General features: G+C 42.8%; 1 protein-coding gene across 1 annotated transcript in view; it reads right to left on the bottom strand.

Moving 5' to 3' along the window:
• Positions 1-18655, bottom strand: part of LOC118369762 (serine protease HTRA1A-like) — a 31091-nt gene continuing 12436 nt past the window's right edge. Inside the window, exons 3-9 of the mRNA XM_035754432.1 lie at positions 18360-18564; positions 5690-5884; positions 5568-5600; positions 4866-4980; positions 4558-4615; positions 4202-4297; positions 1-639 (exon numbers count right to left, since the gene is read on the bottom strand). Coding sequence (XP_035610325.1) covers positions 471-639; positions 4202-4297; positions 4558-4615; positions 4866-4980; positions 5568-5600; positions 5690-5884; positions 18360-18564 — 871 coding nt within the window. The 3' untranslated portion in view covers positions 1-470. The remainder of the gene's footprint in view (positions 640-4201; positions 4298-4557; positions 4616-4865; positions 4981-5567; positions 5601-5689; positions 5885-18359; positions 18565-18655) is intronic.

The raw sequence follows: 18655 nt of genomic DNA, 5'->3' as shown, positions 1-18655 counted from the left end.
CGCAGTTACAAGTCTTTATTATCTTCTTCGTAAATGTCATCGACAAACAAACCATAAAACTACAGTACTTAGGTAAGGAATTTAGAAAACAATAATTGCACAACTCGCCCAGAGCTGCTCTCCACATTGTTTTAGATTGCCATGGTGGGCCTCCATCTGAACAATCAGTCAGTATAAAACAACAAAACAGGCAGATCACAACAGGTCAACTGGCTTGTGTTTAACAGTAAACAGTAGTAGAAGCGTATAATAATATAAGTGTAATACACATGGATGAGGAATTACAACTCTGCTGAGATGCTCTATACAAGCGTTCCTTTCCAAGGCGGTCTTAACCTGGCTGGACGCATGGCGCCATAAAACCCTAAAGGCCACAGTTACTCCAAGGGGTGTGATTAAAAGCACACGTCCACATAAGGTCTATTGGTGATGGTAATGAGCACCAACTCATTGGTGGGGCTGGGGGGGGGTCAGGGGTCGATCTCCATGGGAGTGATGGTGATGATGGTGTCCTCGTTACCACGGCGAACCACCACCTGCAGCGTGGTGTCCTTCTTGATGATGGTGCTGACGTCAGTTGCAGAGGTGATCTGCTGGCCATTGATGGAGATGATCACATCATGCTCTTTCAGACCGCCACTAAGAAGAGAAGGTCACATCATAATGAGAACTACAGAAAGAAACATGCTGGATGGAGCGGTTAAGTATAATGCTGGGCGATATGGACAAAATATCAAATCAGAATATTTTTCACAGTAATTTATGTTTTTTAATAATAAAAGTTCTAAATATTCTTTATGAGTAGTTCATTACCCAAGACCCAAGAGTGGCAACATAAATTATATGTGATTTCAATTGGGTTCTCCAATCTAATTGTTTCATTACTGTTCAATCCAACTTCAAACCCCACAAATATTTTCAGCAGTTTAAATCCATTTCTTGCACTTTTGTCGTCATTTCCTCAATGTGCACGACATTTTTAAAATAGAAAAACTAAATGTACAATGTTTAAACCACATCAGGAGACCACTTTTAAAGTTGGAAAAAACATTAAACATGTTTTTGATTTTTGAGTTTAAATGGCTACTTGATTGATGCAAATAATCATGGTATAATTCTGTCCGGTAGGGATAGGCTACTTTGTAGCTAGTTAACCGTATTAAATGTTTTGGGGAAAGCCTTTCAATCCACCAGAAGACGGTTAGGTCTATCATTAGCACTGCTATATTTTTCCGGTTCCTTCATTGTTTGAAAGCTGGATGTTTAACTTCATAGTAACGTTAGCCTATAAACAAAAATCGCACCATAGAAAGGTGGAGGCAATTATTTTGTATGATTTATATGCGTTCTCCTGTTCTATTGGTTTTCTTTCATTGTCTAGCAGTCAATGGCATTATCCTAGTCATATTAGCAACCCATGATAGTTCTAATGGATTTCAGATTTACATCTCTGTCCATGAAACCACTTGCATGTGCGGTGTGCATTTTAGAACACTGTTTTCCTGCTATTTGTATTTTGGAACATTTGCAGATTGGCCTACCACTGTGAACCTTGCTGCAGTGAAAATGTGTAGAAATAATAGTTTATCAACATTTTAAGCGAAACATTCTGAAATATTCCATCAGACGTATTAATTCATATGGCCCATACGTACCTCTACTACACTACATTGATACGCACCGTGGTAAGAAGTGAGCGTATGGGTATAATGCGTACACCATTCCCTACAACACTGCTCTTAGTACTGTACATTTAGCAACCTAGCTAGCCAGCAAACTAGCATTTGGCATTGGCAGCTAACAAGCTTTATTTCAGCCACAACTTGCTAAGAAAAGACAAACATAAAAGTGTAATTATAGAATGCTTGTAGAAAGCAGCATGTCACCAACATCTGACCACGCAGAGTGAACAGCAAGAAAGTACTCGTGACTCCATGGTTGGGCAACTGCTCTCTCCTTGAGTGACAGGGGGTTCAAACCAAACATTGAAATACCGTTATAGAAGGTTACTGAAAACCCAAACTGGTCCATGCATCAATACCGGTATATAGTAGGCTATCGCATCTTTAGACCAATTGGAAAATAATATGTTAATTGTGGATAATCCTTTAAGAAAACCAATGGTCCAAACCTCATGTCTATCATAATCAGTTCAACCTTTATTGGTGTTTTTACCCTTGTAGGATTGTCAAAATTAAGGTGACTAAATGGGGGCCAGAGGAAAAAAAGTAGTAAATAATAAAAAAAATAATCAGGAAACTAGCATCGCGTCAGCTAGGCTGGATGCTGTGCGAGAATATATGGTGCTTTCAAGACAACTGGGAACTAGCTGAAATCATGATTTCAGTGATCTTCAGATCGGAAAGTCTGAGCCAGAGTTTCCAACTTGGAAATCCGAACTGGATGACCGTTCATAACTATTTTTCCCAGTCGGAGCTTGTTTATTTCTGAGTTCCCAGTTGTATTGAACGGTTTATATACTCGTCATATTTATTCTCAAAACCGGAGGACATATGCCACGTTCAAAACAACTGGGGACAACTGAGAACTCGGAAATCTCTGACTTCCGACTGCAGTGCTTTCAAGATAATGGGGAACAACTGGACAAACTAGCTCTGAAGGGGGAAAAATAGTTTGAACTGTCATCCAACTTGGAAAATCTGCATTGTTCTAGAGCTCTGACTTTCTGACCTGAAGACCACTGATGTCATGATTTGACTTCATTCTTTTCCGAGTTCTCAGTTGTCTTGAAATCACCATTAAAACAATATGGATAAGATAGATGTCGAATTTGAGACATGATGTAGTATTCTCATATTTTAGTATACACCGTTCATATTCATTTGAAGTTCCTGTTCTTTTTCAAAGACTTCTCACAAAACAAGTGCATCTCTGTGAAATGTAAATGGAGCACTGAGCGTCCCGCAAGCTCTTTATTTTCAAAGCCTTCTACATTTAATTCATCTTGTGTCATGCTAATTTTGCTATTTGCGACCTGCGGAAACAACTTGGAAGATGGCGACCACAAAATGTAAAATACTCAAATGCGTCGGCAAGAAAGCTGTGTCGCTCTGTCAACAAAGCTAGGTGCTTATTATGGGATGTATTAGGTTATGAAATCCGACTTTTTGGATATAATCGTAATGTTAGAGGAAGACCCCACTGAACGAATCCAAACATATTTGTCTTGGTAAAATGTATTACATAACATAAGGAAGGAAAATGTCATCACCAAAGCACATATTCAACCAATCAGAGCAGAGTTGGTGGACACCCTATATATAGTAAAATGCAATATACCACTCAGTCCTAGCTATAAGATAATCATTTTAAGGTAGACTCAATATTGGTCTTTATTGCACTGACAATCAGCTAAGAATGGATTCCATTGGCCTTGTTGCCTTCCACACATTCTATGATGCCTTACTTTATAGTGCTACAATGAACACAAATTGACCCCTTTCACGTATCCTTCATCAAGACCACAATAATTACAGTAAGTCAGGTGGAGACTGCTTTGTGCAACACACTCCCATAGACCAAACACACCCAGAATAGAAATCTAGTAAAACTAAATTGCACAAAGACTGGAGCGGTTACCAGAAGTGATATCAATGCCTCCAATTTGCACACAACTACTCTCTAATCACACATGTGAACAGTGGCCGCCACCACCACTTATAATACAGCCACACTTCCACATTCTCCCTCAGGAAAACACGACTAACACTTATACCTCCAATGAAACACAGAGAGTGTACTAGGGTTGGGTGAGTGGTCCCAGGAAAACCACAGCATAACCCTTGCTGCTTGAGGGAGGAAGGGGATGGCTGACCTCAGTGTCCCCCAACCCCCAACCCCTCTCTGGTAGAACTGTGGTCGGGAGGGGATTCTTGAGTGGGGGAACAAGAATTTTAAAGTGAGTCTCAGCAATGTTTTAGTAAGGGGGTTGTGTGTGTGTGTGTGTGTGTGTGCGCACATGAAAACTGGAGAGAGAGTGTGAATGTGAGTGAGTTTGTGTGGGGAGAGTTGGGCGTTGAGGGTCTATATAAATTTGAAACATGTGTACAGTCAGCGGAAGGAGCCAAAGCAAATATCCCTTAGCACAGAAAAAGTCAGACAACTTGTCCTCACACATAAGAAACCCCCACTGTTGGTGAGACAGAGTGAGTTTCTACTATCCCTGTTAGTTTGTACTTACGCCGCGGCCGGCGTTTTAGATATCACCTCCATGACGTACGCTCCAGAGGTGACATCGGGGAAGTCTTTGTGTCGAACCTTCAGCTCCTTGGTTAACCTACAGAGTGAAGGGGAAGAGGTGCTCCGTTTTAAGAAGAAGTCCTCTGTTTTCCGTATCAAACTGAAATGCAGTTCACCATGTCCAGTTCAAATACATTCTTTTTGACAGCTTTGAATAACTGCATTTTCCAGTTTAGTGTACACATTCAGTCTCAAATCTTTCTTTGCACTTATCGGGAGTTGACGGTCCTAGAGAGGAAAAGTACCATCTTTATCCATTTCATTGCAAGTATAACCAGTGACTAAGGATCTACTTACGCTGGGGTGAGTGTCATCATCCTCACACCAATGTATCTCTTCTTTGTCACAGCTCTTCCTACGGAAACACAATAAGAAGAAAACCACCAGGTTTGCAATGGGGTTTACCTTTTGACTTGGAAAATGTTTGAGTGATTCTGAACCTAGGCCATGGGTTAAGATTAGTTATAAAGGGGCTTGAATCAAAACGTCTGGAAGTGTTTATGGTTATCCTCAAAACATGTGGATAAGAGTGTTGACAGGACCTTACACTAAGGGGACATATTTAATGTTACACACAGGATGACCATAGGGATTTAACGTCCTACCCCGGGACAGTCTGTCGTAGGATTCAGTCAGGAACTCTTGGATCTTGTCGGAGGGGATGGCGAATGAGATACCAGCCGTCACTTTCAGAGTGTTGATCCCGATCACCTCACCATCCTTCAATAACACAGTCAATAATAAAGTCATTCATGTAGTGTCTGAACCAGACTGACCAGAATCACTCATGATCAAACAAAGTGACATATTAATAACACCGTAACTGTAGGGGGGTGCGTACTGGCGGCAGAGATGTCAGGCGCAGGAGAGCAGAAACTGATTTACAACGGTGCAGTTTAATAAACAAAACCACCGTAAACAGAACAATAAATCAATGGGTAAACAAAACTCGTTTACACACCAGCAGTGTACAAGCACTACAATAAACAATTCCGGACAAGGACATGGGAACAGAGGGTTAAATACACAACATGTAATGATGGAATTGAAACCAGGTGTGTGGGAAGACAAGACAAAACATATGGAAAATGAAAGGTGGATCGGCGATGGCTAGAAGACAGGTGACGTCGAACGCCGCCCGAACAAAGAGAGCGACCGACTTTGGCGGAAGTCGTGACAGTAACATGCAATCACACAGTTGCATACAGTCTCCAAATATTATGTGCCATCATTCAGACACATTATCTGCTGTCTATTAGACATGTACAAAAACTGTTTAGCTGTCAATAAACAAACAGTATTCTCACCAGATTCACCAGAGGGCCTCCTGAATTACCATACTGTAAACAGAAAAGAAGATTACTTCAGTTCTCAGTTCACAATCCTTTGTGATGTGTGTGTATGTGCGTGCATGTGTTCACAGACTCACGTTGATAATAGCATCTGTCTGAATGTATTCCATTTCAGAGTTGCGTAGGCCCAGCTCCTTGCCCCCTCGTTGGGTTGTGCTGACTATCCCTGTGGTAACTGTGTTCTGTAGGGAGAAGGGGCTTCCGATGGCCACCACAAACTCCCCAGGCCTCAGGTCTGACGAACGCCCCAACATCAGCACAGGAAGCTTGATCTGTAGAGGGGACAGGTTAGGGGGAGATATTTAATAGGTACACATCCCTCAGTAACATTGATAAGCAGCAGCACTAGAAACTGTGGGCCGTAAAGCTATCCTTCCCCACATACATACCATTAGAGGCTCCTCAGAGGAGGAATGGAAGGACCATCCTCAGTGAATGCCATAAAAACGTCAATAGTAAAACATTGAAGTTATCCTTTTTAGATAAAACTGTACTAAATATATTAATTTCACCAAATAGTCTATAGTAGCCTCAATAGCACTGTAATGAGTGCGCTGAGAGTCAGGAAGCAAGTACAGGGAGTGAGTGTTTTAGTAAATAAATAAAACAGTAAACATGAAACACAAACAATGCACCGACATGAAATAGAGTCAATAACACCTGAGGAAAGAACCAAGGGGAGTGACAGATATAGGGAAGATAATCAAGGAGGTGATGGAGTCCAGGTGAGTGTCATGAGACAGAGTCAATAACACCTGAGGAAAGAACCAAGGGGAGTGACAGATATAGGGAAGATAATCAAGGAGGTGATGGAGTCCAGGTGAGTGTCATGAGACAGAGTCAATAACACCTGAGGAAAGAACCAAGGGGAGTGACAGATATAGGGAAGATAATCAAGGAGGTGATGGAGTCCAGGTGAGTGTCATGAGACAGAGTCAATAACACCTGAGGAAAGAACCAAGGGGAGTGACAGATATAGGGAAGATAATCAAGGAGGTGATGGAGTCCAGGTGAGTGTCATGAGACAGAGTCAATAACACCTGAGGAAAGAACCAAGGGGAGTGACAGATATAGGGAAGATAATCAAGGAGGTGATGGAGTCCAGGTGAGTGTCATGAGGCGCTGGTGCGCTTGCCGATGGTGACAGGTGTACGGGATAATCAGCAGCGGGCTAATGACCTAGAGGCTGGAGAGGTAGTATATGTGACAAGCACTCTATAGGGTAGCACCATGGTATAGCCGGAGGACAGCTAGCTTCCGTCCTCCTCTTGGTACATTGACTTCAATACAAAACCTAGGAGGATGAAACATAAAACTTTGGGGCAAAAAAAAGGACAACAAGTTAGTTGCTTTGCCAAATCTTATACAGTATTACTTTCGTGCCTTGTTGTAAACATGATGGGATGCATGCTTTTGAATATTTTTATTCTGTACAGGCGTCCTTATTTTCAGTCTGTCAATTTGGTTAGTATTGTGGAGTAACTACAATGTTTTTTTTATCCATCCTCATATCACAGTGCATCTCTTTTATTAGTGGCCACTGGCTAGTACCTCATAAAACAGTACAAATCCATTCACGTTAAACTCTTCAACGACTGAGACGCCATGGTAAGGAAACCATGAGCCAGAAACAGTGCCTAGACAGACAGAGGGTATATTTATCCATCCACAGTTTCCCTGTCTGCATGAAATCATCTCCCTTCTGTCCAGTCATAGCCAATGAGTGTATGGTCATAGCCTACGCGTCGCCACATCAAGTTGAGTGTGTGGTTCCCAACACACCACCCAACAAACTCCCGACAACAGCACAATCTTGAGACCTTTCCCGGTTGTTCCCCTGTATCCATTTTGTTTACCCTGGGTTATAAATAGAGTCACAGTGTGTAAGCTAAGGTAACTGAGACTGACTGGCCAACAAGCCAAAGATACACACAGACAAAAGTCTCTGTATGCAAACACAGAAACAAGTCCTGTAATCAACTACCCAGGGATATTCATAGTGGAGTGCCGTCATAAAATATGATAACACTACATTTTCCTTTCCAATATGGTGTACACACTTGGTTATTACATGGTGATTGTCAACTCTGCGGAGTGACGACACAACATAAGGGCCACTTTTGACTGCTGACCGTTGCCAACAATAGCGGAATAGGTCTTTATACAGTATTAAATCCATCTAACACTATAAGACGCCATTTTAGCTTTTTGGGTTGCGGGAACTGAGTGCAAACTTGACCCCTGAGGTGTAGCCTAGGTATTAATAGAAGATGACAGTTAGAAGATGAAAGTGCATAACCCCATCACCCCTCCCTCTAATTTCTTTCATCCAGACTTGACACCAGAATAGCAGTCTGTGAACTGCTATCCAGTCTGGACTCCCCACCCTCACACACCTCACACACACACCCTCACACACACACACACACACACACACACACACACACACACACACACACACACACACACACACACACACACACACACACACACACACACACACCACCCCGTACCTTGACCCCACCGAGTTAAAGGGATAAGCAGATGGAGGGAGGAAGTGAGAGAAGTCAGCCCGATTTGAATCCCTAACACTGAGACGGTCCACCAACCGCTTGCTGTGGTGATACTGGTAATAACAGCATGATCATTATAAAATCGTCCTGTCGCTTATTGAAATGTTTCAGCCCAGTGAATAATGAAAAACACAACTTGACACACACCTGCACATATCCATCTGCTTACACACAATGTGGCCACTGATTTGTGGGTGGTACTTGTGGTATTTGTGGGTGTACACACATTAACTCATACACTGTGGATGCCAAGGCTAGCTGATATGAGCCCTTGAGGGTGGGAGTGTCTAGGTGTGAATAGGAATATAACAAACATCAAATGGCATGACTATTCATGTGTGAGGACTGTCAGTCTAGCTATCACCTACTAACCACTTGTACTCAGCTACTTTTTGATACCGAGTCGAATACTGTATATGTAATTTTGGTGGTTTTGACTTTCTCTTGACCATAAGTGACTCACCAGGTTATTTTGGACCATGGGCTGGCCTTAAGGCATTAACACTCATCCAGAGTTCTATACTTACTTTTTCCACTGGTGGCACTGTTGCACCAAACTTTTTCAGTTGGTGTCACCAGCACATGATTTGGTCTGACATTTTTTTCAAAATTACAAACAATGAGAATTGACATTTACATTACATTTAAGTCATTTAGCAGACGCTCTTATCCAGAGCGACTTACAAATTGGTGCATTCAAATGACAGCTTTGGCTGTTTGGAATCACTTAAAAACCCATTGCTTTTATGACTTGATCCCAGGTGCAAACTTGTTTTTTGTCAAGCCTCACGCTTTGATGGACTGTCGCTAATAAATTCAAAGGCGTATGCAAACCTGAGAAAAAAGGGTTACATTTACATCAACCCGAACAAAAAAACAACTGTAAACAGCACAGAGGCATGCCAGTGAAACACACACACCCTCTGTTTGGTGATTAAACCTATAACCACTTCTAGAGTCTTTGCTGTGATCACTACTGTGCTTTTCTTATAGGGGACTTCAAGGCAATACGCAAATTGTAGTGTATTCAAGGTTTTAAAAAATATTTCTAAAGTTACTAATTTCCGCTTAAAAATGTCAGGACTTGATTTGCGGTAACAAAACATTTATCTAATAATGTATCAACCCCTACAAAATGTATTATAATCCACATAATAATTCACATTTCCTTTTACTGTAGGATTATTTTCCTGCTGTGAGAAGCAGGGTCAAATTAAGACAGCGCATCTGTAGGTATTATATTAACTTTTTAGTCCTATGCTACCATGCATACATATCATGGGGCCACTATCAAATGGTGTGACCGTGTGTGGGTGAATGCAACTTTGGCTACACATAAACTTTGTCCCAAGGGATGTGCCTCAGTGGATAAAGAGGGGCTTGATCCAACATGATAATACCTGCAGAACCATCAGCTCTGGGGATCAATATGGTGCACATGTTGTTGTAAATGCCACAGCCAACACAACAGCAAACACATGGTCGTAAGATCCCTCTGTGTTCCCAGCATGATTTACAGACACCCTGGAAGACTGGATGGCATCTCACCAACGGGCGGCTAGACACCACACGCCTTTAATCTGTGGGCCATGCAGATCTGATAAGATGCGGTTCTGGATATATGGGTCTCTCTTCCACTGCATCGCTGGCCTGGGAAACCATCTACAAACTAGGCCTTGTCTGGAGCATCGAATAAAAGAGCAAGGCCAGTCTGCTTCCCTTGGCCCTCGTCCCGATACGCTGCTTCCGCAAGCATGGAAGCAATTGTGGGAGAGCGAGTGAAATGAAGGATGAGACGAGGATGTGATTAATTTTCCCTCTGCTTCTTCCTGAAGGATGCCACTCTTTCCACTGAGAAACAGAGCATGTCCTGGATGTCTCCTTAACAGGGACCAATAAGAGCCGTGGTCGGTCTAGCCAGCACTAGTCATCCTACCACCCTTTAGGAGGTGGACGACCTGGGGAGCATACAGACCAACATTGTGCTTGAGTACTGAGACACATATACTCACTGTATTTATTGATGAGGATGTGGTGTCTTTATTTGGTTGGGTGTGTTTAACTGTCCTCAGTCTGTTGACATGACTTCCATGAACAAAATCATCTCAAATATTCTAAACTGAGGACACCGACAGTGCGCTACTTTGCACCACAGACAGTTGAGGAAGTGAGTGAGGGAGTGGATAGGGTTAACAAGCTGCTCTTTCCCCCGCATGATGACTTCTAGCTTTATCTTCCCAGCGTCACATCACACAGCCATTTCATTAGCCTATTAGATCACTTAGCTTTGCAGACATATGGATCCGTTTTCCAGGCCACATTCCCTCTGTCTTTGTCTGCCTCTCCATCACATTCTCTCTCTGTCAGAAATGAATGTAGCATTTTTCCCCTTTCCCCTTCCCATCCTCTGAAGTCCCAACTTCTGCAGACAGACTCATGTAGCTGCAGACGTGTAATGTCTTCCCCAGAGACGAAGGTACACCACACAAGAACGGACCGACCCAGCCTCCAATAAACTCTGCTTCGCATGAAGCACCGAGGGGGAAGAGAGGGTATTCTACATTCAGTCAACTTTCAAAGCTCACAGTCATAAACATGTGATTGATTCTCTCTCAGTGTGCTGATATGAAATACAAAGTTTGACAGAAGTCACCCGTACTCATGACGCACACTTGAGGCAAGAGAGGGACAGATGGAGGGAGAGTGAGGAAAAGAGGGAAATAAATACATACTTAAAAGAGTACAGACCTGAAGCCCTGAGGCTGGAACTGTGACAACTTACTGTATTTTTCATACAAATGAGGAAATTCAAACTTTTCCTTTATTTTGGCCTTTAATTATCTCCCTCTCTCTTTCATCCTCTAATTACTCTCTCACTGACACTTTCCATCTCTAGTCGACTCTTTCCCTCACATCCACCCTCCCCTGCCGTACCCACTGTCTCATTAGCTGGGGTATCATGAGTCAGACCTCCTCCCCTCTCCCACTAGCCCATAGCCTCTGTCCTGTCCCACTGTGGGGGTTAGTCGTGGAACTGGGACTGTGCCCACTGGGCAGACTGGGTAGACACTTTCTCACACAGGAGAGAAAACTGGGGCAAAGATTTCAACAGCTGTCTTAGCTATGTAGCCAGAGTGGGGCACGGGGTATATGGTCAATCTACAGTCAGGTACTGGGCTGTCATGGTCAACCAGTAGTTGGATGGTAGTCTTACCACAGGGCACAAATCATTCAACTTTTCAGTGTCTTGAAACAGTTTTTTGAGAAGTAATGATGCTGTATTTTCCATCCAAAATCTTTTCTTCAGACGTCCATGGATCACTGCTTTGGGTCTGATATCACCTTCCAGTTGTGTAGTATGTGTATTGAATGTAGACCAGAGTGTATAGCACAGTAGTCTTCCAGGGCCAGTTTGGGGAGCCACTGTAGGCCGCATAAAAGAAAACATAACCTTGTGCTTGTCTTGGCGTTTTGGACGATACTGTGTGCAGCCCTGTCCTTGTCGTGAGTGTCTTTTCAGCTGTGCATTGAAGCGAGGGAATGCTCTGCGAGCCATTCTGCGGTGCAGTTACTCCTAGCCTGTGGCTTTGACTGGGTGCCAGACATTCCTTCATATGGCTGTCGAATATGATTAATGTGGGATGTGTATCCCACTAGTCCACAAAGCAACAATCTCTCTATGTTACTGTACGCTGCCTCTGCAAAAACCTTGCATGGCCTGCCTTCATGCCATTTATGAGCAGAACTTTTGCTATCAAAACTATTTGCTCATTGGAGCATGACATGGGTTTTCATCTGCTGGTAATGAGTCTTTGCAGAATGTATTCCAAGTTTATTTCAGAGAATCGTTTCCTAATGACTGTTGTCTCTGAAGTATTTTTATCTGAATGCCATTGCCAACATTAACTATGTGTTGAATGCCAGCGTTTACAAGGACCACTTCGTTGCACATGCTGCACCTCTCAAACAAGCTGTGTTATCAAGCTGAACAACAACTTTCTACCAATAACATCTTCCTTCATCTTGTAATTCTGACTCCGCTGATGTTTAATAGGGAATAATATTAAGTCATTGTTATTGTTCAATTGTTGCTCACATTTGCTAGTGGTGTCGAGATTTGCAGTTGTAAGATATTGGAAAGTACTGCACCAAGATGGCTGCTGTTGGCCTGAAAGGCTGTACTTAAAATCCAATCTGCCTCCTGGGAGTTGAAACTCTCAATGTCATTCCCACTCACGCTCATAGGCAGGGATTAAATAGCATGGGAGCTACTGTGTAAAGTCACACTCCTCAAACCCTCTTATTTATGCCACTTATAATATTCCATAAAGTTTCAATTTGAAGGAATATTGTGAAGATTGGCAGTTACTAACCTCAATTCCGGCTTTAACTTTGACTCATCTTGCCCTGGGCTCTTTCTTCAATTCCGGGCTGCCCATGAGAAAATGTCGGCAACAAAACAGGCAGGAGAGGGGGAGTCCAGGCGAGGTTAAGACAAAGGGAAAACCGGCCACCTCTTCTCTCCATTCTATTGGCCAATGACTTGGTAATAAGATGGACATCCGATTGTGATTTTGCTATCAATGTGAAGCTCGTAACTGCAATATTCTCTGCTTTTCTGAAACATGGCGTTCAGACAAGATGCCCCCCATGGCTATCCAACTCAATGGATTCTCCATTCACCGAGCGGACATGACAATGAATTCAGGGACATCGAGAGGGAGAGGATTATAACTCTTCACCAACAGCAAATGGTATGCTGAAGTTTCGACCCATTGTTCACCCGTCTTGGAATACCTTATGGTCAAATGCTGACCCTTCTGCCTTCTGAGAGCTTTTCAGCTGTTAGCATGACTGCTGTATATATTCCACCTCAGGACAAGAAATACAACGAGCTGGCGCTTAACAAACTGTACCGGAGCAATAAGTCTAACACCAACAGGCTCCTGAACAGCTTCTATCCCAAATCAAATCAAAATCAAATCAAATGTTATTTGTCACATACACATGGTTAGCAGATGTTAATGCGAGTGTAGCGAAATGCTTGTGCTTCTAGTTCCGACAATGCAGTGATAACCAACAAGTAATCTAACTAACAATTCCAAAACTACTGTCTTATACACAGTGTAAGGGGATAAAGAATATGTACATAAGGATATATGAATTGGTGATGGTACAGAGCAGCATACAGTAGATGGTATCGAGTACAGTATATACATATGAGATGAGTATGTAGATGAGTATGTAGACAAAGTAAACAAAGTGGCATAGTTAAAGTGGCTAGTGATACATGTATTACATAAGGATGCAGTCGATGATGTAGAGTACAGTATATACGTATGCATATGAGATGAATAATGTAGGGTAAGTAACATTATATACGGTAGCATTGTTTAAAGTGGCTAGTGATATATTTACATCATTTCCCATCAAGCCATAAGACCGCTAAATAGCTAACAAAATGGCAACAGGGACTGTCTGCATTTATCCTTTCATTTATTTTTTATTTTTTATTTTTGTACTCACTCACACACAATCACATTGACACTCACACACTTAATTTGCTCACACACATAACATACACACACATTCATACTGTCTCTACACAAGCACACACACTCACATATAATCATAGTATACGCTGCTGCAACTGTTTATCATATACCCTGATGGCTAGCCACCTTACCCCTATATCTACCCCTACCACTCCAGTATACCTGCAAATTGTTAATATGGTATTGGCACTGACCCACTGTTTCATATAAAGACTGCGCCGAAGAACATGGCTGACGTTCTACATTCTCCCAACCAATTGTGCAATTTCGTTATTTTTTGTGGCGTTTTGTTTAACTTTGAAAAAAACTTAGTGTACATAATGTTGCTGCTAACGTCTCTTATGACCGAAAATAACTTCTGGACATCAGAATATCGATTACTCACTGCAGACTGAAAGAAACTTTTTCCTTTAATGAGTCCGTGGAGAAGGATATCGTGCTTTCACTGGAACAGGCCCAGGTCCCCGCCTTTTGCGTGAAGAAAAGACGCCCGGAAAGGGGACGCAGAAGCCAGAGGCGAGCAAGTAAACTCCCACTGCCTTCCATTCTCCTTGCTAATGTGCAATCATTAGAAAATAAAATTGATGACCTACTATTAAGATTATCCTACCAACGGGACATTAAAAACTGTAACATCGTATGTCTCACCAAGACGTGGCTAAACGAAGAAATGGACAATATAGAGCGAGCAGGATTTTCTATGCACCGGCAGAACAGAGACGCTACCTCTGGTAAGACAAGGGGTGGAGGTGTGTGTCTTTTTGTCAATAACAGCTGGTGCGCTATGTCTAATATTAAATAAGTATCGAGGTGTTGCTCACCTGAGGTAGAGTACCTTATGATAAGCTGTCGACCACACTATCTACCAAGAGAGTTCTCATCTGTATTATTCGTAGCCATCTATTTACCACCACAAAGTGGAGCTAGCACTAAGACCGCTCTCAACAAACTCTATAAGGCCATAAGCAAAGACGAAAATGCTCACCCAGAAGTGGCGCTCCTAGCGGCCCGGGGACTTTAATGCAGGAAAACTTAAATCAGTTTTACCATTTATTTTACCAGCATGTCACATGTGCAACCAGGGGGAAAAAAATCCTAGACCACCTTTACTCCACACACAGAGATGCATACAAAGCTCTCCCCGCCCTCCATTTGGCAAATCTGACCATAATTATATCCTCCTGATTCTTGCTTACAAGCAAAAACTAAAGCAGGAAGTACCAGTGACTCGCTTAATACGGAAGTGGTCAGATGACACGGATGCTACACTACAGGATTGTTGCTAGCACAGACTGGAATATGTTCCGGGATTCATCCAATGGCATTGTAGTTGCATATTCCTGATTTCCCTGAAAAGTTGCATATCGTGGGGACTATTCGAGGCAAGTGTAGTACACCCTGTGGCGTACTGCACTACCTTTGAATAGTCCCCGCGATATGCACCTTTTCAGGGAAATCAGGAACCAATACACACAGTCATTTAGGAAAGCAAAGCTTAGCTTTTTCAAACCTAAATTTACATCCTGCAGCACTAATTTAAAAAAGTTTTGGGACACTGTAAAGTCCATGGAGAATAAGAGTACCTCCTCCCAGCTGCCCATTGCACTTAGACTGGGAAACACTGTTACCACTGATAAATCCACAATAATCGAGAATTTCATTAAGCATTTCTCTACGGCTGGACATGCTTTCCACCTGGCTACCCCAACCCCGGCCAACAACTCTGCACCCCCCACAGCAACTGGTCCTAAACAATATCATAACCACCATTGATAAAAGACAGTACTGTGCAGCTGTCTTCATTGACCTGGTCAAGGCTTTCAACTCTGTCAATCACCGTATTCTTATCAGCAGACTCAACAGCCTTGGTTTCTCTAATGACTGCCTCACCTGGTTCACTAACTACTTCTCAGATATAGTTCAGTGTGTCAAATCGGAGGGCCTGTTATCCAGACCTCTGGCAGTCTCTATGGGGGTGCCACAGAGTTCATTTCTCGGGCCGACTCTTTTCTCTGTATATATCAATGATGTCGCTCTTGCTGCGGGTGATTCTTTGATCCACCTCTACGCAGACGACACCATTCTGTATACTTCTGGCCCTTCTTTGGACACTGTGTTAACTAACCTCCAAACAAGCTTCAACGCCATACAACACTCCTTCAGTGGCCTCCAACTGCACTTAAAAGCTAGATAAACTAAATGCATGCTCTTCAATCGATCGCTGCCCGCATCCGCCCAAAAAACTAGCATCACTGATTGGGATGGTTCTGACTTAGAATATGTGGACAACTATAAATACAGTTGAACTCTGAAGTTAACATACACACCACAGCATGATGCTGCCACCCCTGTGTTTCACGGTTGCGATGGTGTTCTTCGGCTTGCAAGCCTCCCCCTTTTTCCTCCAAACTTAAAGATGGTCATTGTGCCCAAACAGTTCTATTTTTGTTTCATCAGATCAGAGGAGATTTCTCCAAAATGTATGATCTTTGTCCCCATGTGTAGTTGCAAACCGTAGTCTGGCTGTTTTATGGTGGTTTTGGAGCCGTTTCTTCTTCCTTGCTGAGCTGCCTTTCAGGTTATGTTGAACAGGCAGTATGACGACTGTGTGGTCCCATGGTGTTTATACTTGCGTACTATTGTTTGTACAGATGAATGTGGTACCTTTAGGTGTTTGTAAATTGCTCCCAAGGATGAACCAGACATGTGGAGGTCTACAATTTTCTTTTCTGAGGTCTTGGCTGACTTCTTTTGATTTTCCCATGATGTCAAGCAAAGAGGCACTGAGTTTGAAGGTAGGCCTTGAAACACATCCACAGGTACACCTCCAATTGACTCAAATGGTGTCAATTAGCCTATCAGAAGCTTCTAAAGCCATGCCATCATTTTCTGGAATTTCCCAAGCTGTTTAACAGCACAGTCAACTTAGTGTATGTAAACTTCTGACCCACTGGAATTGTGATATAGTGAATTTTAATTGAAATAATCTGTCTGTAAACAATTGTTGGAAAAATGACTTGTGTCATGCACAAAGTAGATGTCCTAACCGACTTGCCAAAACTATAGTTTGTTAACAAGAAATTTGTGGAATGGTTGAATAACGAGTTTTCATGACAGTGTATGTAAACTTCCGACTTCAACTGTACCTCGGTGTCTGGCTAGAATGTAAACTCTCCTTCCAGACTCACATTAAGCATCTCTGTAAATAGCCCATCCAACCAACTACCTACCTCATCCCCATATTTGTTTTTGTTTTTCTGCTCTTTTGCACACCAGTATTTCTACTTGCACATCCTCATCTGCACATATATCACTCCAGTGTAAATTCCTAAATTGTAATTGCTTCCCCACTATTTGCCTATTTATTGCCTTACCTCCTTACTTCATTTGCACAGGCTGTATTCAGATTTTTCTATTGTATTATTGACTGTACGTTTGTTTATCCCATGTGTAACTCTGTGTTGTTGTTTTTGTCGCACTGCTCTGCTTTATCTTGGACAGGTTGCAGTTGTAAATGAGAACTTGTTCTCAACAAGTAACCTGCCGAAATGATTACCGCCCCGTGGCACACACGTCAGTAGCCATGAAGTGCTTTGTGAAAGGCTGGTCATGGCTCACATCAACAGTATCCTCCCGGACACTCTAGACCCACTCCAATTCGCATACCGCCCCAACAGATCCACAGATGATGCAATCTCAATCGCACTCCACACCTCCCTTTCTCACCTGTACAAAAGGAACACCTATGTGAGAATTCTGTTCATCGACTACAGCTCAGCATTCAACACCATAGTGCCCACGAAGCTCATCACTAAGCTAAGGACTCTGGGACTAAACACCTCTCTCTGCATCTGGATCCTTGACTTCCTCACGGGCCGCCCCCAGGTGGTAAGAGTAGGCAACAACACGTCTGCCACGCTGATCTTTAACACTGGGGCCCCTCAGGGGTGTGTACTTAGTCCCCTTTTGCATTCCCTGTTCACCCACGACTGCGTGGCCGTACACAACTCCAACACCATTATTACGTTTGCTGATGACACAACGATGAGACAGCCTATAGGGAGGAGGTCAGAGAACTGGCAGTGTGGTGCCAGGACAACAATCTCTCCATCAATGTGAGCAAGACAAAGGAGCTGATCGTAAGGCGCTACAAATGTTAGTGTGAAAGGCCCAGTACATCACTGGGGCCAAGTTTCCTGCCATCCAGGACCTATATAATAGGCAGTGTCAGAGGAAAGCCCATAAAATTGTCACTCTCCAGTCATCCAAGTTAGACTGTTTTCTCTGCAACCGCATGGTAAGCGGTACCAAAGTGTTAAGTCTAGGACCAAAAGACTCCACAACAGCTTCTACCCCCAAGCCATTAGACTGCTGAACACTTCATAAAAATCGCCACGGGACAATTTACATTGACAATAAATAATACAACCTGAAACTTGATCTTTGTTATGTAATGGGTACCACACAACACAGGCGAACTACCACATTTTTGCAACTGTTTAAGTGTAAAATTCTTCCCTATGACAGTCTATTAATGGGTTAAGTTGATCGAATAAAGTAATTTGTACTAAATTCTGAAATGTTGAGCTATGTCTGTGACCTCTGGTGTCCCCTCTTACCGGTGAGTCGATCTTGAGGAGTGCGATGTCGGACTTCTCATCCATGTCTTTGATATTGGCGTCGTAGGTGGCGCCACTCTTCAGCTCCACCTTTACTCGATGTTTATTGGCCACAACATGGGCGTTGGTCACAATCTGTCCATCCTCTGACACCACAAACCCTGAGCCACTGGACACTGCCACCTCCCGCTTAGAATATGTCATCCTGAGAGAGAGGGAGAGAGGGAGAAAGATATGCAGAAAGGGAGAGAAAGAGAGAGAGATACATTTATAGAGAGAAAGGGAGTGATTCATAG

Source organism: Oncorhynchus keta, chromosome 36 (assembly GCF_023373465.1).
Source record: "Oncorhynchus keta strain PuntledgeMale-10-30-2019 chromosome 36, Oket_V2, whole genome shotgun sequence".
NCBI lineage: Eukaryota > Metazoa > Chordata > Actinopteri > Salmoniformes > Salmonidae > Oncorhynchus > Oncorhynchus keta.
This window is presented reverse-complemented; position numbering and strand designations above follow the sequence as displayed.